Source organism: Eubalaena glacialis, chromosome 1, assembly GCF_028564815.1.
Source record: "Eubalaena glacialis isolate mEubGla1 chromosome 1, mEubGla1.1.hap2.+ XY, whole genome shotgun sequence".
Taxonomy (NCBI): Eukaryota; Metazoa; Chordata; class Mammalia; order Artiodactyla; family Balaenidae; genus Eubalaena; species Eubalaena glacialis.
Genome location: NC_083716.1, coordinates 210066314 through 210090693, shown reverse-complemented (window position 1 = coordinate 210090693; position 24380 = coordinate 210066314). Strand labels below are relative to the sequence as shown.

The 24380-nt window shown below is 41.2% G+C and overlaps 1 protein-coding gene across 2 annotated transcripts in view; it reads right to left on the bottom strand.

Annotated features, from left to right (window-relative positions):
• Positions 1-694: 694 nt before the first annotated feature.
• The window catches only part of PARD3B (par-3 family cell polarity regulator beta), a 1019383-nt gene continuing 995697 nt past the window's right edge, over positions 695-24380 (bottom strand). For both annotated transcript variants that reach the window (XM_061186691.1, XM_061186699.1), the window contains one exon: positions 695-1291. In XM_061186691.1, coding sequence (XP_061042674.1) covers positions 934-1291 — 358 coding nt within the window. In that variant the 3' untranslated portion in view covers positions 695-933. The remainder of the gene's footprint in view (positions 1292-24380) is intronic.

Below are 24380 nucleotides of genomic sequence, written 5' to 3'. Positions count from 1 at the left end.
TGCTTCCTGTGCAAACTAACCAGTGGGCCCTCTTTTTCCCGAGTACATCTTAACTCTCAAGTGGGAGCCTTAAAATAGAGGCCCCCACTTACAGTAATTATAGGCAGGAGATTTTGGGATGCCTCGGAAACCAGATATCTCCATGCTGTCGTGCCTGGGACGTGGGAGGAAGGAAGGTGAGGACCACAGGAATGTCAGCCTCTTAACCTGATTGCCTTGATGCTAGGCATATATTTCTTCTGGAAGCTCTGACTAGCTTTGTACATTCTCCCAGGACACCAATACTGCATTCACGTCTTACTTTTCTACTAAAAGCAAGGAAACGTGACATGCTTATACCAAGTGAGTGGAACTGAGAACCTGAGAAATTCTACAAATAAAGAAATGCAGCCTTCCTCTAGGTATAAAACATTTCAAGGAGCTCACTCGTCATGTTTGCCGCTGTTGTTTTTTCAATGTAAAAACCACTCACTTAGGACACCCATATTGGCAACCACTCTTCACAGACTTAACAACGCTAATCAGGTGGCTGAAGCTTAGTCTCTTAATGGATGATGATCCCGGGCAGAGTCTGCCCTCCGTGATGCCAGTGCTATGGGGCATGTCTGTGCTCCAGGGAGGCACCATGTTGTAGATCTCCATTGTTATTTGCCTGTTCAATTGCCACTCTCAGTGAAATGAACAAGTCTAAAAGTATTTCAGGCAGTATTTTTTTTATGGCCCCATCCTTCCTCTTTCTTCTGATTTCCCTGCCCAAACTCCTGTCCCCTTCTTTCTCTCTGATTAGCAGTCAAGTGTTGCAGCCTCAGTGAGAAAAACCTAATCTGTACCATGGAGAATTCTTAACAGGAAGAAGGCCTTAAGGTGTAGGAAGAACAAAGGTGATGTTGGATGTCTTCCTTTCTGGGCTGGGCTGAGCTTGGTGGCATTCAGCTACACGGCTGCGGTCATGGGGTTCTTCTGCCGGGGATCCTGCATTCGATAGGGGTACTGGTCTGGGCTGCCCCCTCGGGGCACTGGTCTGCCCATTTCTGGGTAGGCTGGTACTCTGTGGTGCTGAGGAGGGGAAGGTGGGACATCTTGTCGGAAGGGTCCTTTGTGCTGGGGGGCTGGCGGGGGCGGATAGTACTGGGGATACCGGAGATCTGTGATCCTCAGATCTGGGGGGCGGGGGTAGCTCCCTTTGGGCGGATGCACAGGATGAGCCCCTGGGTAATACGGAAGCTCCCTTTCCTTGTAGAGCCCTCGAGGTGCTGCTGTCAGATAGTCTACAGGATCCGCTGGTCCTCCCCTGGAAAGAGAACAGACACACATCAATGACTACGGAGCCAGCTGCCCAGATGATGACCACGTTCCTTAGCCTCCCATGTAGTTTGGCGTGGCCACAGACTGGATCTGGCCAGTGGGATGTGAACAGACGTGATGTGTGCCCTTAAAAGGAAGAAAGGGACACTCTTCTTCTCTTCCCGCCTTTCTGTTGGCCCCTGGAGTGGCCATATTAGACACAAGAAAGCCACATGCTGAGGAAGGCAGAGCAACAAGAAGGTAACCCCTTGACCCCATGGAGCCAGCAGGTCAGTCAGGACTGATTGGTGCCTGAGGGAGAAATATAATTCTATCTTGTTTATATGTTGGCCTTATTATAGTAACCAAGCTAGTTCCCTAAACAAGGCTGAGTTTGGCTCTATTGAAGCTGGGCTCATTTGCCCCCTCCCCTTTCCACCTCCCTGAAGCCTGATATAAACATGGTGGTAGAAATGCACACATTATTTGGAGTCATAAATTTCCCAGGGATTGCATTCACTTCTCTCCTAGGTCTGTGGGGTGCTCTTTACATGAGTCACAGTCTTGGTCTAACTCTGGTTGGCTTCTGTTACATCCCTGTGTGGATTAGTGTGCCCTCCTCTTTCTACAGTTCCTAGAGAAAGTCCCAACCTACAGCCTGGAATTACCCACCCAAAACTTTGATATAAAGCACTTCTACTGCAAAGTCAATAAGTACCACCCAGCCGGTAGCAGATTAGGAAAAGACAAACCAGCTGTTAAGTTGTACTGTGTAATGAGTAGGCACACAGAAAGGTAAAGGGCAAGAATAAACACTAACAGAAAGCGACCCTGTCTGGATCTCTCTACTAAGACAACAAGCATCTTCTGATCCATTTGTCATAACAGAAGCAATAGGTCTCTAAACAATGTACAGATGAGTGCATCTTATCTAGCCTGGGGTTAAACAGATGAGTTCTGTTTGCAGCTCTTAAAATCCCATAAACCTTCTGTGCACATATTCACTACTACCATGCCCAGATCCTTCCCACTTTCTACCATTCCTCTTTTTATTATTCCTTTTTAAAGGAAAACAGCAACAATAATAATTAATGAAAAGCTCTCCAATGTCAGAGTACAACCTGGTAGAACACTTGAAAGAAATGGCAGGGCTGTAAGAATACGGTGCCTGTGGTTAATCAAGCACTGTCAATGAGGGTCACAATCACCCTGTAATCTGCAGTTTGATGTGAAAACAGCTCTGTAAGTAAGTTCCCCAAATCATGATTATTTGACAGACAAGCTCCAAGCTTGGGTCCATGTGGAAAGCAGCATGTGAACACATTCATAGGGATGAATAATAGAATTCTCTCTCTACTTTTTTATGTCTTAATTTGGCTATGTATAATAATGAAAGATAGATCCTTGAGCCTGGGTTAATTTAGTTAGAGTTTTCAGATAAAAAAATTAAATTGTTTGCGTACAAGTTATTATAGCATCAACTGCTATTATTCAGTGCAGTTTGCTTTGCTCTATTTTAAATTGCCCATGACAAATAGAGCACAAATGTGTAATCTGTCACTCCAGCCCTGGGAAATAAAGGATGGGGATTTCATCTTTCCTTTCCTTTAGAATGTTATTTTTTATTTAGAAAACTTCCAGCATTCATTATATCTTTTATCGTATAATATTTTAAGCTTCCCCCCTCTCCCACCGTGCTCATTTCTATTTCCTTTTGGTTCACGTTAAAGATTTTCAAAACACTTAAAAAAATCCTTAACCTGTGTTTTCTCTCAAAATCTACTGATGATATTTCTCTGCACGAAGTGAAACATATGGTTTTTCTGCACTCATTTTAAGCCCTTGGGATAAATCACTGACATTTGCAACACACAAACATTATCTGCCTTAAAATGAACATACAACCAACACTCCCTCTGGACCCTCTTAGCATGAATGTTTCCTGTTTAAAATGGAAAGAGAGAAAGGAGGAATTCCAGGCCTTGGACTTTTAGGGTCCTGTTCTCTCCCTGGAGATTTCTCTCTTTTAAAACAGAATATTATAAAAGACAGGCAGGCCTTGGTTTTTTTGTGGAGAGACTAGCCAGATCAAGCAGTGACAGGGCAGAAGCCACCCTGATAGCCACAGCCACCGTGCAGGCTGCGTTCACATGGAGATGGTTAAGTCTCTTCCCCCATGCCTCCCCCGCTAGTCGGCCACCTCACACGGCCAGGGGAAGAGGGGACAGAACTCAAGATAGCTCTGTGGACCCACATTGCTTCCTCTGAGGGGAGGTTTTACGTCTGGGAATTTGCTTACATGTGGCAGAAACCAAGTGAGGCACCTGTTCTTTGTCAAGAAATGAAATCATGGAAACTGTCTTTTTCTGTAGAACTCATCAAAACAGTTATCATTTCTAATTTTTCAGAGAGAAGAAAAACAATGAGCTGGCCTATAAAAACACTCTTTAAGGTTCAAAGAGTGCTAGAAGAATTTTTCTTTCTTTGGTGGGGGGGAGGGAGTTGCTATTGTTTATAATAACTTTTTGCTCAAAATTGAGCATTGACTTTTACCAGAACTTCTAAGTGCTTGTGAATATTGTGTGCAGACACACACACACACATATTTAAAAGAACAATTTTTAGGGAGGTTGAGACAAGATGGCAGATTAGAAGGACATGAGATCTTATGAAAACACCAAAATCACAACTAACTAACTGCTGAACAACCATCAACAAAAAAATGCTGGAACCTACCAAAAACCATATCCTACATCCAAAGACAAAGAAGACACAACAAGATGGTAGGAGGGGTGTAATTGCGATAAAATCAAATCCCATACCCGCCAGGTGGGCAACCCACAAACTGGAAAATAATTATATTGCAGAAGTTCTCCCACAGGAGTGAAAGTTCTGAGCCCCACATCAGGCTCCCCAGCCTGCGGGTCTGGCAACGGGAGGAGGAGCCCCTGAGGATCTGGCTTTGAAGGCCAGTTGGGTTTGATCACAGGAATTCCATAGGACTAGGGGAAACAGAAACCCCACTCTTGGAGGGCAGACACAAGCTCTTGTGTGCACCAAGTCACAGGGAAAAAAAGCAGTGACATCATAAGAGCCTGGGCCAGACCTATCTGCTGGTATCGGAGGGTCTCCTGCAGAGGCAGGGTCTGCTGTGGATCACTTTGGGGACAAACACACTGCAGCTGTAGTCCTGGGGAGTACTCATTGGCATGAGCTGGCCTGGAGGCCACCATTTTCCCATCAAGACCTGGCCCCACCTAACAGCCTGTAGGCTCCAGTGCAGGGACACCTCAGGCCAAACAACCAAAAGGGTGGGAACACAGCCCCACATATCAACAGACAGGCTGCTTAAAGTCTTCCTGAGCACACAGCTGCCTGCTAAACACACCTCTTGACAAGGCCCTGTCCACCAGAGGGACAAGACCCAGCTCCACCCACCAGTGGGGCAGGCACCAGTTCCTCACACCAGGAAGCCTGCACCAGCCCCTGGACCAACCTCATCCACCAGGGGGCAGACAGCAGAAGCAAGGAGAACTACAACCCTGCAGCCTGTGGAACAGAAATTGCAATTGCAGAAAGTTAGACAAAATGAGATGGCAGAGGAATATGTCCCAGATGAAGGTACAAGATAAAACCCCAGTAGAACAACTACGTGAAGTGGAGACAGGCAACCTACCCGAAAAACAATGCAGAGTAATGACAGTAAACATGATCCAGGACCTAGGAAAAAGAACGGAGGCACAGATCAAGAAGATACAAGAAATGTTTAACAAAGACCTAGAAGAACTAAAGAACAGAAATGAACAATACAATAACTGAAAAGAAAAATACACTAGAAGGAATCAATAGCAGAATAACTGAGGCAGAAGAACAGATAAGTGACCTGGAAGACAGAATGGTGGAAATCAGTGCTGCAGGACAGAATAAAGAAAAAAGAATGAAAAGAAATGAGGACAGTCTAAGAGACCTCTGGGACAACATTAAATGCACTAACATTTGCATTCTAGGGGTCTCAGAAGGAGAAGAGAGAGAGAAAGGACATGAGAAAATATTTGAAGAGATAATAGCTGAAAACTTCCCTAATATGGGAAAGGAAACAGTCACCCAAGTCCAGGAAGCACAGAGAGTCCCAGGCAGAATAAACCCAAGGAAGAACATGCTGTGACACATAGTAATAAAATTGAGAAAAATTAAAAACAAAGAAAAAATATTTAAAGCAACAAGGGAAAAGCAACAAATAACATACAAGGGAATTCCCATGAGGCTATCAGCTGACTTTTCAGCAGAAACTCTGCAAGCCAGAAGGGAGTGGCATGATACATTTAAGGTGATGAAAGGGAAGAACCTACAACCACGAATGCTCTACCCAGCAAAGCTCTCATTCAGATTCAATGGAGAAATCAAAAACTTTACAGACAAGCAAAAGCTAAGAGAATGCAGCACCACCAGACCAGCTTTGCAACAAATGCTAAAGGAACTTCTCTAGGCAGAAAAGAAAAGGCCACAACTAGAAACAAGAAAATTACGAATGGAAAAGCTCACCAGGAAAAGCAAACACCCAGTAAAGGTACAGGATATTGAAAATGCAGGGACTTCCCTGGTGGCGCAGTGGTTGAGAATCTGCCTGCCAATGCAGGGGACGTGGGTTTGATCCCTGGTCCCGGAAGATCCCACATGCCGCGGAGCAACTAAGCCCGCATGCCACAACTACTTAGCCTGCACTCTAGAGCCTGCGAGCCACAACTACTGAGCCCACACGCCACAACTACTGAAGCCCGTGCACCTAAGCCCGTGCTCCACAACAAGAGAAGCCACCACAATGAGTAGCCTGTGCACCTCAACAAAGAGTAGCCCCTACTCGCAGCAACTAGAGAAAAGCCCGGGTGCAGGAATGAAGACCCAATGCAGCCAAAACAAAAACAAAAAAAATCATTTGATATTAAAAGACCAGCAACTTAAAAAACAATCTTGTTTATATACAGACTGCTATATCAAAACCTCATGGTAACTGCAAACCAAAAATCTACAATAGAAACACACACACAAAAGAAATAGGAATCAAAACACAACACTAAAGTTAGTCATCAAGTCACAAGAGAACAAAAGAGGAAGAGAAGAAAAAAGACCTACAAAAACAAATACTAAACAATTAACAAAATGGCAATAAGAACATACATATCAATAATTAGCTTAAATGTAAATGGATTAAATGCTCTAACCAAAATACACAGACTGGCTGAATGGATACAAAAACAAGACCCATATATATGCTGTTTACAAGAGACCCACTTCAGATCTAGGGACATAGACAGACTGAAAGTGAGGGGATGGAAAAAGGTATTCCATGTAAATGGAAATCAAAAGAAAGCTGGAGGCAATACTCATATCAGACAAAATAGACTTTAAAATAAAAACTGTTACAAGAGACAAAAAGGACACCACATAATGATCAAGGGATCAATCCAAGAAGAAGATATAACCAATATAAATATGTATGTACCCAATATAGGAGCACCTCAATATATAAGGCAAATGCCAACAGCCATAAAAGAAGAAATTGACAGTAACACAATAATAGTGAGGGACTTTAACACCCTACTTTCATCAATGGACAGATCATCCAGACAGAAAATCAATAAGGAAACACAGGCCTTAAATGACACATTGGACCAGATAGGCTTAATTGATATTTATAGAGCATTCCATCCAAAAGCAGCAGAATACACATTCTTTTCAAGTGCACATGGAACATCTGCCAGGGTAGATCACATGCTGGGCCACAGAGCAAGCCTTGGTAAACTTCAGAAAATTGAAATCATATCAAGCATCTTTTCCGACCACAACACTATGAGATTAGAAATCAACTACAAGAAAAAAAAACTGTAAAAAACACAAACGTGTGGAGGTTAAACAATATGCTACTAACCTACCAATGGATCACTGAAGAAATCAAAGAGGAAATAAAAAAATACCTAGAGACAAATGAAAACGTGACTCTCCAAAACCTATGGGATGCAGCAAAAGCAGTTCTGAGAGGGAAGTTTATAGCAATACAATCTTACCTCAGGAGACAAGAAAAATCCCAAAAGAAAAACATAACCTTACACCTAAAGCAATTAGAGAAAGAAGAACAAACAAAACACAAAGTTAGCAGAAAGAAAAATATCATAGAGATCAGAGCAGAAATAAATGAAACAGAGACAAAGAAAGCAATAGCAAAGATCAATGAAACTAAAAGTTGTTGAAAAGATAAACAAAATTGATAAAACTTTAGCCAGACACATCAAGAAAAAAAGACAGAGGGCTCAAATCGGTAAACTTAGAAATAAAAAAGAAGTTACAATGGACACCACTGAAATACAAAGAATCATAAGAGGCTACTACAAGCAACTCTATGCCAATAAACTGGAAACCTAGAAGACATGGACAAATTCTTAGAAAGGTACAACCTTCCAAGACTGAACCAGGAAAAAACAAAATATGAACAGACCAATCACAAGTAATGAAATTGAACCTGTGATTAAAAAAACTCCCAACAAACAAAAGTCCAGGACCAGATGGCTTCACAGGTGTATTCTATCAAACATTTAGAGAAGAGTTAACACAGATCCTTCTGAAACTATTCCAAAAAATTACAGAGGAATGAATACTCTCAAACTCATTCTATGAGTCTACCATCACCCTGATATCAAAACCAGACGAAGCTACCACACACACACACACAAATTTACAGGCCAGTATCACTGATGAACATAGATGCAAAAATCCTCAACAAAGTACTAGCAAACCGAATCCAACAATACATTAAAATGATCACACACCATGATCAAGTGGGATTTATCCCAGGGATGCAAGGATCTTTCAGTATCCACAAATCAATCAGTGTGATACACCATATTAACAAATTGAAGAATAAAACCCATATGATCATTTCAATAGATGCAGAAAAAGCTTTTGACAAAATTCAACACCCATTTATGATGAAAACTCTCCAGAAAGTGGCACACACCTCAACATAATAAAGGCCATATATGACACACCTCAACATAATAAAGGCCATATATGACAAACCTATAGCTAACATCATCCTCAATGGTGAAAAGCTGAAAGCATTCCATCTAAGATCAGGAACAAGACAAGGATGTCCACTTTTGCCACTTTTATTCAACATAGTTTTGGAAGTCCTAGCCATAGCAATCAGAGAAGAAAAAGAAATAAAAGGAATCCAAATTGGAAAAGAAGTAAAACTGTCACTGTTTGCAGGTGACAATATACTATACATAGAAAATCCTAAAGTTGGTACCAGAAAACTACTAGAGTTCATAAACAAATTCAGTAAAGTTGCAGGATACAAAATTAATACACAAAAATCTGTTGCATTCCTATACATTAACAACAAAAGATCAGAAAGAGAAATTAAAGAAAAAATCCCACTTACCATCACATCAAAAAGAATAAAACACCTAGGAATAAACCTACCTAAGGAGGCAAAAGACCTGTACTCTGAAAACTATAAGATGCTGATGAAAGAGATCAAACATGACATGATCAGATGGAAAGCTATACCATGTTCTTGGATTGGAAAAATCAATATTATCAGAATGACTATACTACCCAAAGCAATCTACAGATTCAATACAATCCCTATCAAATTACCAATGGCATTTTTCACAGAAGTAGGACAAAAAATTTTACAATTTGTATGGAAACACAAAAGACCCCAAATAGCCAAAGCAATCGTGAGAAAGAAAAATGGAGCTGGAGGAAGCAGGCTCCCTGACTTCAGACTATATTACAAAGCAACAGTAATCAAAACAGTATGGTACTGGCACAAAAACAGAAATATAGATCAATGGAACAGGATAGAAAGCCCAGAGATAAACCCATGCACCTATGGTCAACTAATCTATGACAAAGGAGGCAAGGATATACAATGGAGAAAAGACAGTCTCTTCAATAAGTGGTGCTGGGAAAACTGGACAGCTACATGTAAAAGAATGAAATTAGAACACTCCCTAATACCATACACAAAAATAAACTCAAAATGGATTAGAGACCTAAATGTAAGACCAGACACTGTAAAACTCTTAGAGGAAAACATAGGAAGAACACTCTTTGACATAAATCACAGCAAGATCTTCTTTGATCCACTTCCTAGAGTAATGGAAATAAAAACAAAAATAAACAAATGGGACCTAATGAAACTTAAAAGCTTTTGCAAAGCAAAGGAAACTACAAACAAGACAAAAAGACAACCCTCAGAATGGGAGAGAATATTTGCAAATGAATCAACAGACAAAGGATTAATCTCCAAAGTATATGAACAGCTCATGCAGCTCAATATTAAAAAAACAACCCAATCAAAAAATGGGCAGAAGACCTAAATAGACATTTCTCCAAAGAAGACATACAGATGGCCAAGAGGCACATGAAAAGGTGCTCAACATCGTTAATTATTAGAGAAATGCAAATCAAAACTACAACGAGATATCCCCTCACACCAGTCAGAATGGCCATCATCAAAAAGTCTAGAGACAATAAATGCTGGAGAGGGTGTGGTGAAAAGGGAACCCTCCTACACTGTTGGTGGGAATGTAAATTGGTACAGCCACTATGCAGAACAGTATAGAGGTTCCTTAAAATCTAAAAGCTACCATATGATCCAGCAATTCCACTCCTAAGCATATATCTGGAAAAAACGATGGTGCAAAATATACATGTACCCCAGTGTTCATTGCAGCACTGTTTACAATAGCCAAGACACAGAAGCAACCTCAATGTCCATTGACAGAGGAACAGATAAAGAAGATGTGGTACATATATGTAACAGAATATTACTCAGCCATTAAGAAGAATGAAATAATGCCACTTACAGCAACATGGATGGACCTAGAGATTGTCATACTGAGTGAAGTCAGAGAAAGACAAATATCATATGATATCACTTATATGCAGAATCTAAAAAAAGTGATACAAATAAACTTATTTACAAAACAGAAACAGACTCACAGACTTAGAAAACAAACTTACAGTTACCAAAGGGGGAAGATCGGGGGAGGGATAAATTGGGAGTTTGGGATTGACATATACACACTATTGTATTTAAAATAGATAACCAACAAGGACCTACTGTATAACACAATGAACTCTGCTCAATATTCTGTAATAACCTAAATGGGAAAAGAATTTGAAAAGAATATATACATGCGTATGTATAACTGAATCATCACTTTGCTGTACACCTGAAACTGACACAACATTGTTCATCAACTATATTCCAATATAAAATTTTAAAAAAGGTTAAAACAAACAAACAAACAAAAGAACAAGTTTTAAGCAAGGAAAACAAAAAAGCCCAGCTCATTAACTACAGAATTTGATAGGATAAAGGAAGTGGAATAGGGAGCTGATATTTTATCTTTGTTAATCTTGAGTTTCCGGGACTTCCCTGGTGGTCCAGTGGTTAAAGAATCCACCTTCCAATGAAGGGAACGCAGGTTCGATCCCTGGTCAGGGAACTAATATCCCACATGCCGCGGGGCAACTAAGCCTGCGTGCTGCAACTACTGAGCCTGTGCACCCTGGAGCCCGTGTGCCACAACTAGAGAGAAGCCCACATGACGCAATGAAGAGCCTGTGTGCCACAACAAAAAGATCCTGCATGCTGCAACGAAGATCCTCCATGCCGCAACTAAGATCCTGCATGCCACAACTAAGACCCAGTGCAGCCAAATAAATTAATAAATATTAAAAAAAAGTCTTGAGTTTTCCTTTTCATAGTATCTTTATTGGGTGAAATTTAGTATTTGTAGGAAAGCACAAAACCCAACCCATTCTGGGGCCTAAGAAATGCTTATCACAGTGAGCAATGCTGCATGTTTTGAGCCAACCCTGAGAAATCCAGGGGTAGTCTTCTTTGAAGATTCTGATGAAAACAGGGATCCAAATAGCAAATGTATCAGCACTTTAAGACCCCTCATTTTTCATGCGACCCCATAATTTTTATTTGTATGTGTTATTATTTTTCTTAAAAAAAACTTTTAATTCAAAATCTCACCCAGGAACCATATTTACTTAAGAAGCACAAGCCTATATTTCCTTTCTTTATAATATGACTCTTTGTGAAAGCTGTCATGAAAATATCAATATTTCAAAAATTTCACTTATTTCTTTCCCACACTTTTTACTATTTTTTCTTTTTCTATTTTATTTTTGATTAGGGTCATTTCTTGAGGCCCAAAGGATTCAGATTTTGATAGGAAAATTTGTCGGAACTATCTCATACAGTTTCCAGTCACATAGATGCATGCAATAACGAAGGTTAACCTTTCAGGCTAAGACCTGGCCCCACCCAACAGCCGGTAAGCACTGGTGCTGGGATGTCTCAGGCCAAACAACTAACTGGGTGGGGACACAGGCCCACTCATCAGTAGACAGGCTGCCTGACGACTTCCTGAGCCCACAGTGTCCTCTAGACATGGCCCTAGACATGGTATTGACATGTGAAGAAGCAATAAAGATCACTTCCTTTACATGAGATTTTCCTCTTTTTGCCATCTCAGTATGTCACTATTTTTAATCAAACAAAAAGGAGGCTGTAAATCAGAGGTTAAGTGGGTCAGACAGGCAGCTCTTGGGTACCAACAGTCTTCATTTTATGGAAGGAAGGAAGGAATGCTTCTACATTTGCTAAGATAATCCTTTCGGGGAAAGGGCTCAGTATTAGAAGGACCGAGTCACTGGCAAAATTTTTAGCTAGGAATGAGGTGGCTATACTTACTGGAATAGATGAAGGGGCCTGAGCCCCTGGAATAGATGAAGAGGCACGAGTAACTTTGAATCCTCTCACCTCCCCCTGCATCTCCATCCCCCCAACAACTGCAAAGAAAATCTCTTTCCTCTGAACTCACCACAGTGGTTCATTCTCACCTCATCTGCCTGTCTCCCTGCCTCAGGCTGGTTATATACTGTGCTGGAGCACCATCATCTTGAAGGAAGGAACTGGGTCTCATGTATCTAGTGATCTCCCTCAGAGCTTACCACAGGGCTCTGCACATCAAAGTTGCTCCATAAATGTATACTGAATTTGTTCAAGAGAGTTTAAAGAGAAAACCCACAAACATACATGATACCCATAGAGGGTCAGATATATGCAGAAGCTGGAAATAGTAGGTGGGTAGAGAAATGAAAGGAGAAAGTGGGCTCTCATCGAGAAGCAGAGATTGACAATGGTTGAGATAAGACTGGACTCTAATTTTTAAAGAAGGAGGGAGGGATGGTGGGCTGAAAAAAAGGGTTGGACTCTGCCCAACATAGAATGGTTGTAAACTTTATCGGGCATGAGTTATTATAGTTGTCTTGTTTGCCAAGAACAAAAGTAGACTGTCTTATCTCTGCTGTCTTGCATAGTACTTGAATCATAGTAGGTGCTTAATGAATCTTGGACTCGAATTTAATCGCCTTGACTTACTAGTGAGGTCAACATGACTAACTGGCTCAGATTAAGTGTATTTACTCAAGAATTAGTTAAGGGAGAGTGGACAAGATGGTGGAGTAGAAAGACCCTGACCTCACCTCCTCTCACGAGCACATGAAAATCACAGCTTTCTGCAGAACAATCATCGATGAAAAAGACTGCAACTTACCAGAAAAGATCTTCTACAACTAAAAACATAAAGAAGGAACCACAATGAGATGGGTAGGAGGGGTGGACTCGTGATATAATCAAGTCTCATACCCACCAGGTGTGAGACCCACAAACTGGAGAATAATTATTCAATATATTGCAGAGTTTCTCCCATAGGAGTGAGTGTTCTGAGCCCCACGTTGGGTTCCCCAGCCCAGGGATCTGCCACCGGGAAGATGAGCCCCCAGAGCATTTGGCTTTGAAGGTCAGTGGGGTTTAATTACAGGAGCACCACAGGACTGGGGGAAACAGAGACTTCAATATTAAAGGTACACACAAAATCCCACGTGCACTGGGACCCAGGACAAAAGCAGTAATTTGATAGGAGCCTGGGCCAGACCTACCTGCTGTCTCAGAGTGTCTCCTGGAGAGATGGGGGTGGGGGTAGCAGCTGCAGCTCACCCTGGGGACATAAACACTGGTGGTAGATATATTGGTAACATTCAGTGGTGTGAACACTCCTGGCAGCTGCCATCTTGGCTCATTAGTGCCAAGATCTGGCCCCACCACACAGCCTCAGGCTAGACAACTAACTGGCTGGGGACACAGCACCTCCCATCGGCAGACAGGCTGCCTAAAGACTTCCTGAGCCCACAGCCACCTGTAGACATGCCTCTAGACATGGCCCTGCCCACCAGAGTGCCAAGACCCAGCTCCACCCCCTAGTGGGCAGACACAGGCCTTTCCCACCAGGAAGCCTGCACAAGCCTCTAGACCAGCCTGACCCACAAGGGGGCAGACAACAGAAGCAAGAAAACTATGATCCTGCAGCCAGCTGACTGAGTCCACCAACAGTAGGCCAGAACCTACCCTAGGACCAGCTGGGCCCAGGCCCTGCCCACTAGCAGACCAATGTCACCTTCAGGACACCCCGGATCCCATATCCAACTGTCAGGAACTGCACCCCCCCTGCCCCTCAAAAGCAATCTGACACCAGCTCTGGGATCCCTGGGCCCTGCAGCCAGACTCCAGGAACGAGCTCTGCCCGCCAGTAGTCCGGCACTAACCCCAGGACCTGGCTTCACCCTCCAGTGGGGGGCAACAGCCCCAGAGTCTTTGGGACCCTGACTCTACCCACCAGTGAGCCAGCACTAGCCCCGGGGACCCCTAGGGTTCTACAACCAGCCTCCTCATGATCAGGCCCCACTAAACAGCAGCCAGCAGCATCCACACAAGGCAGGGCCTGGCAACCAACCAGACTAGGGGCCAACCAAGTCTACCAGACCACCCACATAGTCAGCCCACTACAACAGAAGGACCCATGCAGCCCTCTTAGGGGAAATCCCTAGAGCGCATACCTTGAGTGATGAAAGGGGAGTGCACTGCTAGGAGGCATAGGACATCTCCTGCAGAAGGCCACTTCTCCAAGGTCGAGAAACAACTAACCTACTACATATATAAAAATACAAATAACAACTTAGACAAAATGAGGTGGCAGAGGAACACGTTCCAGATGAAGCAACAAGATAAAACCCCAGGCGAAGAACTAAGTGAAGTGGAGATAGGCAATCTACCCAAGAAAGAGTTCAGAGTAATGATCATAAAGATTATCAAATAACTTGGGAGGAGAACGGATGCACAGAGCGAGAAGTTAGACGTTTTTAACAAAGAGTTAGAATATATAAAGAACGACCAAAGATGAAGAATATAATAACTGAAATGAAAAATACACTAGAAGGAATCCACAGTAGATGAAATGATACAGAGGAATGGATCCGTGAACTGGATGACAGAGTAGTGGAGATCACTGCCACTGAACAGGAAAAAAAAAAAAGAAAAGAAAAGAAATGAGAACAGTTTAAGAGACCTCTGGGACAACATCAAGTGCACTAATATTTGCATTATAGGGATCCCAGAAGCAGAAGAGAGGGATAGAGAAAGGGCCTGAGAAAATATTTGAAGATATAGTAGCTGAAAACTTCCCTAACCTGGGGAAGGAAACAGTCACCCAAGTCCAGGAAGCAGAGAGAGTCCCATACAGAATTAATCCAAAGAGGAACACACAAAGATATGTTATAATTTAAAAATGACAAAAATTAAAGATAAAGAGAGAATATTAAAAGCAACAAGGGAAATGCAACAAGTAACATACAAGGGAGCTCCCATAAGGCTATCAGCTGATTTTTCAGCAGAAACTCTGAAGGCCAGAAGGGAGTGGCATGATATATTTAAAGTAATGAAGGGGAAAACCCTACAACCAAGCATACTCTCTCCAGCAAGGCTCTTGTTCAGATTTGATCGAGAAATCAAAAGCTTTTCAGACAAGCAAAAGCTCAAAGAGTTTAGCACCAGCAAACCAGTTTTACAATATATGTTAAAGGAACTTCTCTAGGCAAAAAAGAAAAGGCCACAAGTAGAAACAAGAAAATTATGAAATGAAAAAGCTTACTGGTAAAGGCAAACATACAGTAAAAGTAGGAAATCATCTACACACAAAGCTAGTAGGGAGGTTAAAAGACAAAAGTAGTAAAATTATCTGTATCCACAATAAGCAGTTAAAGGATACACAAAACAATTAGATGTAAAATATGATATCAAAAACAGTATCATGAGGGGAGGAGAGTAAAAATATGAGGTTTTTAAAATGCACTTGAAATTAAGAGATGATCAACTTAAAACAATCATATATATAATTATTATATATATGATTGTTTTATATATATATATATATATATATATATATATATATATATACATATATAGTATAGTCTGAAGTCAGGGAGCCTGATTCCTCCAGCTCTGTTTTTCTTTCTCAAGATTGCTTTGGCTATTTGGGGTCTTTTGTGTCTTAAAATACACATTTTAAGATATATATATACATATATATATATATATTAGACTGCTATACAAAAACCTCATGGTAACTGCAAACCAAATATCCATAATAGATATATACACAAAAAAGAAAAAGGAATCCAGCAGACAGAGAAACATATATCGTACGATATCACTTATATGTGGAATCTAAAAAAATGATACAAATGAACTTATTTACAAAACAGAAATAGACTCAAAGACGTAGAAAACAAACTTATGGTTACCAAAGGCGAAAGTAGGGGAGGGATAAATTAGGAGTATGGGATTAACAGACACACCACTGTATATAAAATAGATAAACAACAAGGTCTACTGTATGGCACAGGGAACTATATTCCGTATCTTATAATAACCTATAATGGAAAAGAATCTGAAAAAGAATATATATGGTCATATATATGTATAACTGAATCACTTTGCTGTATACCCACAACTAACACAACATTGTAAACTAACTATACTTCAATTTAAAAAATTAAAAAAAAAAAAGGAATAATAAAAAAATAGGACTGAAAAAATCAGTTAAGGGCTGTTTTTATTACGGTCCAGGAAAATAATTTTCTTTGTTTCTGTCATAAACACAATAATCTAGGAACATCTTTATGCATTTAAAAATAGAGTAAAGAGAGTCTCAAATATAGTACAAAACCTTAGGGAGACAATGTCAAAGGTGAAAACCTGGTGCAATCACCAGTTTCATGTACCTGAGCTTGAGGACTGATGAACACGAGCCAGAGGTAGCAGTGAGGTCCAGTTCCCCTCTGTCACAGCGCTTCCCCACCTTTCCTCCACCTGAATACACATGATGGGTGGCTTTCATACAAGCCACACATGCCCAAGAGAGGCAGAAGCTAGGATTATGCCAACTTCTCTACCATCTGCTATAGCTCAATGCCCTTCCCTCCCTGCCAAGAGAGAAAAAGGGGATTGATGTGAGTGTGGGCCACATTATTAAGGGAAAAAGTTTGAATCTGCTGTAATTTAGAAAAAGAAATTATTTTCAGCCTTCAGTTCTTCAAAAACCCTTACAATATGGAGCTGGTCATAATTCACCAGTGGATCTCAAGACTGAGTTTAAGAAGCACCTCTGTCTCTCATCCAGTGTGCTTTTAGGAGGAGGAAGGGCAGATGAACCTGAAGAATAACAGGAGAAAACAGCCAAGATTGAGACACATCAGTGACTAGAAGAGAGTTTGTTTTGAGAGGGGATGAGCTTAGCAGGCATAAAAATAAGGTATGTGGTAAAAAGTGTGAAAGCCATAAAGAATTTATGAGCAAAGATAAGCACATCCACCTGAGGCATAAGCACTGGCTTTCTTACTTAAGGAAAAGCTTGCAAAGGGCAGAATCTTGTTCCTCTTAATTTCTGTAAAATACTATGTGTGCTCTTAGTAACCAAAACAGACAATTTCTTAACTTCCAAGGTAGCCTTTATGAGTTTCCTTTTTTGGTAATAGTTGACTGTGACCAAATTTGGGGTTCAAATGGGAGGAAGCAGATGATGTAAAATTGCTGGTGCTAAGAGAGGTACTTGGACCCCTTGGCAGAAAGTCGACATCTGGCAAAGCCATATTCCTCTCAAGCACGCCACGTGCAGATTATTTAGTGGCTGAGCTGACGCTGGTGCTTTCTTCTCTGGTTCTTCTACAAATATGGGAAAGCTAAAAAACGATCAGCACAGACTAATATACTTGTAGGAGCTGAGTTGCCCATGCTATGTGGACAGAGATGCTTTTAGTCTGTGTTTGGAATTCCTTCCGTGTCAGGTTTCTCGTTACCAGGGCTTTATCCTTTGTCCAGGCATGAATGTGGTTGGCCAGGATTAGCAGAGCCCTTTGCAATGTATATTACATAGCTCTGATTTCTTTAGATTTTACAGAATCATAAATACAAGGATCATTTGATGGCCTGTGTTATAGAAGTGATTTCAAGAAAAGAATCTTACTTTCATCACTCACATTTTCTCATAGTGTTATGAGGAGAGGGCTCTTGCTCTTTGCTAAGAACTGGAGTGGGAACAGATTTATCAGCAGATGCTTTTGGCCCTTGTTAACACCAAGGAAATGCTTGCAAAGAAAAGGAAAGAGGAATGATAATGACAGAGTGCTCAGAAGACATTTCTAAAACAGTTTAAAACAGACATCATTTTGATCACCCACATTTAATTCCTTCTTTCATGTTTTTCAACAGTGACCACAAACACAAGAATTTAGTTATTAACAAACTGCATGTGCGCTGAGGATGGGATCCTACATAGCCCTTTAGCAGATGTTATCTGGAAAATGGCCCTTAAGGATGTTTCATGCTATCAGATGGTGGGAGGTATTCTCTAAAAATGGTCCTACTAAAATAATTTCCTTTGTGACGGGGTATGAGGTTTCTAAAATGCGTGCTGAGGACAATTAGAAAGGGCAGCATGAGAGCATTCATAGAGAAAGAATCTTGCGGGAAGCCAAAACTGTTGTGAGTGGCCGCAAAAAAGTCATGAAATCCATTTGAACGATACCTGCATATAATTACCCATAGTCTTTTTAACCACGGAATAGGTGTATTTAAAGAGAATGGCAACCATGGGAAACAAATCATCATAATTTGTTAGGCCACTAAAATCATCTCTCCCTCTCTATTGTAACAGTAGTCCTGGAATTTCAATATCTAAACACTAAGGATTTCATCCAATTGTCATGCAAGAGACAACAGTTCAATTTCAAGGTCAGACGTGGAGGGCCAACTGGTTACAGAGTGTAGGGTCCTGAATTCTAAAGACTATTTTGCCTGCCCCTTAGAAGCACTACACAGTTTCTTGCCCAAGGTAACTGCCTGGAGACAGGACATTCTAGGGCAAAAACATACTGTTCATGAGTGCTGCTTTACCCTGATCAATTTAGATTATATTTATTTTTAGAGTAATACATACAATTTTTGGATAAGATGTTCATGTATCTTATCCAAAGGTACTCATATTCATCATATTGCTGCCACATATTTACCTGCCCCCATTCCTCTGCTATTAATTTCTAAAGCCTGGGCCATAGGAGGATTTTGATGTAAACCACCCACAGACTTAAATCATCAGAATTCCTCTTCACTAAGGTCAAGAACCATGGGGAAGGAGTCTTAAAAACTTCCACCTTCGTGTGTGTATATTGGGAAGGGCGTCCATACCATGATTGTATTAAGACCTGAGAGAATCCTGCCACTGCAATTCTCTACTCTGAAATTCAGGAGCAGAAATATAAATGCTGGAAAGAATGCTACTACTGTGCTTGATGAACTCAGGAACAAGCTTCGAAAGCTGAATTTAGAATTGCAAAGATTCGAAGCCTGCTGAGCAGTGGCTTTTTCCTGAGTACTTACAGCGGGCCAGGCTCCATCTTAAGCATTTTCTCCATATCAACATGTTTATTCCTCACAACAGAGCCTCAAGGTAGCTACTATTATTATCCCTGGTTTGCAGATGAGGATATGGAAGAACAGAGAGGTTAAGTAACTTGACCAAGGTCACACAGGAAGTAGCAGGGTCTAGATTGAAGCCCAGGTGGACTGACCCGGAGGCCACATGCTTGGCCATTAAGCTAGAGCGTGCAGCCTCTGATCTCTCTTGCTTCTCACCTGCTCACAATGTGCCTGTTGGCAGCAGGTGAGAGGAATCAGAGGCATTCTTCTGACTGGCTCGTGGGTGAGTGGGAAGCAGTTCAGTCTGGGGAGGATTAAGGAGTGTGGTTTTTGTTCAGTAGGATCTAGAGCGGGGGAGTGATGTGCATTACCTATGGGACAGCTCCCCTTGGAGGTTCCGTAGGCACCTCAAACCTTACAGGTACAAAATTAAACAATGGCTTCTCCCCAAGTCTGCTGCTCCTTCAGTGGTCCCTTCAGAGAATGACATAATCTACACAGTCAGCCATTTCTACACAGTCAGAAATCTAGATCCTCTCTGTCTTCCCCACTCCAGCCAGACACTGGGTTCTAGAAACCCCTTTTCAACTGGACTAGCAATAGTATATCAGGGCTAACGACAGGCAGGCAAAGTTGTGGGCCAGCTTCATAACAGAGCAATTCAACAGCACAAAGGCCAGCGCACGTGAATCTGAAGGACATTGAGTTCTGTAACCATCAAGCCACCAACTTTGAAGCAATTTTGAGCACATCACACTTATTCTAAAATGAAAACATGGCATAATTTGTAAACACAGCAAGTTTAGTTCTCTTTTGGGGGCCATGTGAGCATTTACATTTTTGGGGTCTCAAATTTAAATCCTGACAATTTAACTGGCTTAAGAGTTTTTTTGCTTGTGCCTGAATATGAGATCTACCAAATGCCTTTTTAAAAAAAAAATCAGGTTATCTTTTCTCCCAAATTTATAAGACTAAATGAGGTTTATAGATCATATTTCATAAACCTCTGGGTTCACTTTCTGCCTTAAGAAATGAGCATGTTAGTTCTAGTATTTAATTTATAAGGCAGTTGGAGGACAAATGGACCAGGGACCAATGAGTAAATGAGGTGTGCCGGGTTCACTTTTGGGTACGAAGGATTTGGCATCTGCACCTTCAAATACTGACTTGATCTCACCTCCAGGTAGGTTTCCTGTGTAAAGGACTTTCCTCATCATCTCAGCAGTGACATGACGTCCTTGGTCCCACCCTCCACTGGTGGGGGCATATCGAAGGAGGTACAGCCTGACCCCAGAGCTCCGCACGGGGGGAGTTTGGATTTTGATCACTGAACCAGTTGCAATTCTGCTCGGGTGGCTTTTTTTTTTTTTTTTTTGGCCGTGCAGCATGCGGCATGTGGGATCTTAGTTCCCCGACCAAGGATCGAACCCACATCCCCTGCAGTGGAAGCGCGGTCTTAACCACTGGACCGCCAGGGAAAAGTGTCAGGTGTATTTTGGAGATTTATATTCTAACAATCTCCCTGATGCCCAGCACCAAGGCTTGAGCCAGCCCCCTCTCTAATTTCCACCAGATAATAGATAGAAGCACTTTTGGCCTCTCCGTATAAATTCTGATGTGGAATTGAGGCACCTCATGATACTTTGTGTGGAGGGTAATTCTGGGCCTTCACCTCCTGTCTGCACTCAGCAGGTTCCAAAGCCCAGGCTGGGCCTGGTGGGTACACACGAGGCTCAGCCGTCGGTGCCACTCAGCCCTCCTGTCTGGAATCCAGCTCATTATTAGGCAGAGTGCTTTGGAGATAGCATCAGCATGACAGATTCTACATAATATCACATTCTACTCAGCTTTCATTTTTGCAGATGAAATGGATTTACAGCACAAAGGTTACTGAACTGTATTGTCAAAATGATTTTTGAGAAATAATAAAAGTTATTAAGAGAGTCTCAGGTGCTGATGACTAGCTCTGAGCTCCCCCATCCTGCCTTGGTCCCTTCATCCTCTGGCTGATCATTACATGGCTGGTAAAGACTAGTGATTAATGTCATTATGAACCTTTTACTTTCAAATCCCCATTTATTGAAATTAGAGCATTCTTTGTCATTTCTCTTTCTGCTATAATACAGCCTGACTGTCAGCCCCGTTTTTTCCGGTTCCATCCTTGCCTTTGATGCTGGTAAAATGGAGCAGCTAGCAAATCAAGGCTTATAATAGCCCATACCGACTGGGGCTATGAAATTCCTCCGCTCTCATCACTTTTTTTGTCTCCAGTGTTTTTGTACAGCTACTGTCCTGAGCTTTTCCACAGCCCCCTTCTCATGCCTCCGCCTCCACTCCCTTTAGTGAACTAATGTGTGGATCCAGAGCCACTGATGAATGCTTTTAAAAAAGACAGAGGAGGACAAGCTTTTATTGTGAGTGAGCTCCTTCAGATGTTATTTCATCCTACATTTGTTCTCTAACTCCCTTATTTATTGATTTATTCCTTGAACAATTCAAAGAAAACTGTAAATTCGCCTTCTATTTCTTTGTGTGCTGCCTTGCTCTCAGCCATATTTGGTGCTGGCATATGTGCCAGTATGAAACGATGTCCCCCTGTTTTATCACATGCATTCTGGTATCAGCACGGTGGCAACCTCATTCTTAAAATCAGTCATGAAGCTGAAGCTTTAATAATTTAAATAAAAGCTTATCGTAGAAAAGCAAATATTTACAAGTATGAGTCATCTAATTTAAAGAAATTAATTAAAAGTAAATGCTGAAGTGATTTAAAACTAAAGAGCCATTACCAAATAAAACGTTATTTACCATTTGCCCCATGCCAGCTCGTTCCTAAACGTCAGGAGAGATGGGATGCTAGGCCCTCCCATTGCTTTTGTGGGCTTCGAGCTTCCAATCCTGCCAACCTGTTCCAGAACTAGATCTCATTTGCCCATGAGAGTGGGAGGTGCTCTCAGGGTTTTAGGTGTTGAGGGAACTCAGTGTGCACCTCAGTGTAGTGGGGAGAGCATGGGACTCAGAGGCAGAAGATTGGGCTTGAAGGGAGCAAAGTATTGATACCTTGTGGAAATACGATCCAGGTGACAACTTTCTTTGAGCCTCAGTGACCTCATATGAAAATGGGGATATTATGACTGCCTTTCCTCCCCTTGCAGGGTTGTGATGGAAACGAAATAAGAAAGAAGAAACAAACAAAAAGACCAATCATACTGAGGTCCTCAGTACTTGTTGAATTTGAAGTCACAGTCATTTTTAAAAGAAATAAAGCTGAAAAACCATATGATCATCTCAATAGATGCAGAAAAAGCTTTTGACAAAATTCAACACCCATTTATGATAAGGACTCTCCAGAAAGTGGGCATAGAGGGAACCTACCTCAACATAATCACGGCCATATACGACAAACCCACAGCAAACATCATTCTCAATGGTGAAAAAACTGAAAGGATTTCCCCTAAGATCAGGAACAAGACAAGGATGTCCACTCTCACCACTATTATTCAACATAGTTTTGGAAGTCCTAGCCATGGCAATCAGAGAAGAAAAAGAAAAGGAATACAAATTGGAAAAGAAGAAGTAAAGCTGTCACTGTTTGCAGATGACATGATACTATACATAGAGAATCCTAAAGATGCCACCAGAAAACTACTAGAGCTAATCAATGAATTTGGTAAAGTTGCAGGATACAAGATTAATGCACAGAAATCTCTTACATTCCTCTACACTAATGATGAAAAATCTGAAAGAGAAATTAAGGAAACACTCCCATTTACCACTGCAACAAAAATAATAAAATACCTAGGAATAAACCTACCTAGGGAGACAAAAGACCTGTATGCAGAAAACTATAAGACACTGATGAAAGAAATTAAAGATGATACCAACAGATGGAGAGATATACCATGTTCTTGGATTGGAAGAATCAATATTGTGAAAATGACTCTACTACCCAAAGCCATCTACAGATTCAGTGCAATCCCTATCAAATTACCAATGACATTTTTTACGGAACTAGAACAAAAGATCTTAAAATTTGTATGGAGACACAAAAGACCCCGAATAGCCAAAGCAGTCTTCAGGGGAAAAAAATGGAGCTGGAGGAATCAGACTCCTTGACTTCAGACTATACTACAAAGCTATAGTAATCAAGACAATATGGTACTGGCACAAAAACAGAAATATAGATCAATGGAACAAGATAGAAAGCCCAGAGATAAACCCACGCACCTATGGTCACCTAATCTATGACAAAGGAGGCAAGGATATACAATGGAGAAAAGACAGTCTCTTCAATAAGTGGTGCTGGGAAAACTGGACAGCTACATGTAAAAGAATAAAATTAGAACACTCCTTAACACCATACACAAAAATAAACTCAAAATAGATTAGAGACCTAAATGTAAGACTGGACACTGTAAAACTCTTAGAGGAAAACATAGGAAGAACACCCTGTGACATAAATCACAGCAAGATCTTTTTTGATCCACCTCCTAGAGTAATGGAAATAAAAACAAAAATAAACAAATGGGACCTAATGAAACTTAAAAGCTTTTGCACAGCAAAGGAAACCATAAACAAGACAAAAAGACAACTCTCAGAATGGGAGAAAATATTTGCAAACGAATCAATGGACAAAGGATTAATCTCCAAAATATATGAACAGCTCATGCAGCTGAATATTAAAAAAACAACCCAATCAAAACATGGGCAGAACACCTAAATAGACATTTCTCCAAAGAAGACATACAGATAGCCAAGGAGCACATGAAAAGCTGCTCAACATCACTAATTGTTAGAGAAATGCAAATCAAACATACAGTGAGGTATCACCTCACACCAGTTAGAATGGGCATCATCAGAAAATCTACAAACAACAAATGCTGGAGAGGGTGTGGAGAAAAGGGAACCCTCTTGCACTGTTGGTGGGAATGTAAATTGATACAGCCACTGTGGAGAACAGTATGGAGTTTCCTTAAAAAACTAAAAATAGAATTACCATATGACCCAGCAATCCCACTACTGGGCATATACCCAGAGAAAACCATAATTCAAAAAGACACATGCACCCCAATGTTCACTGCAGCTCTATTTACAATAGCCAGGTCATGGAAGAAACCTAAATGCCCATCGACAGACGAATGGATAAAGAAGATGTGGTACATATATACAATGGAGTATTACTCAGCCATAAAATGGA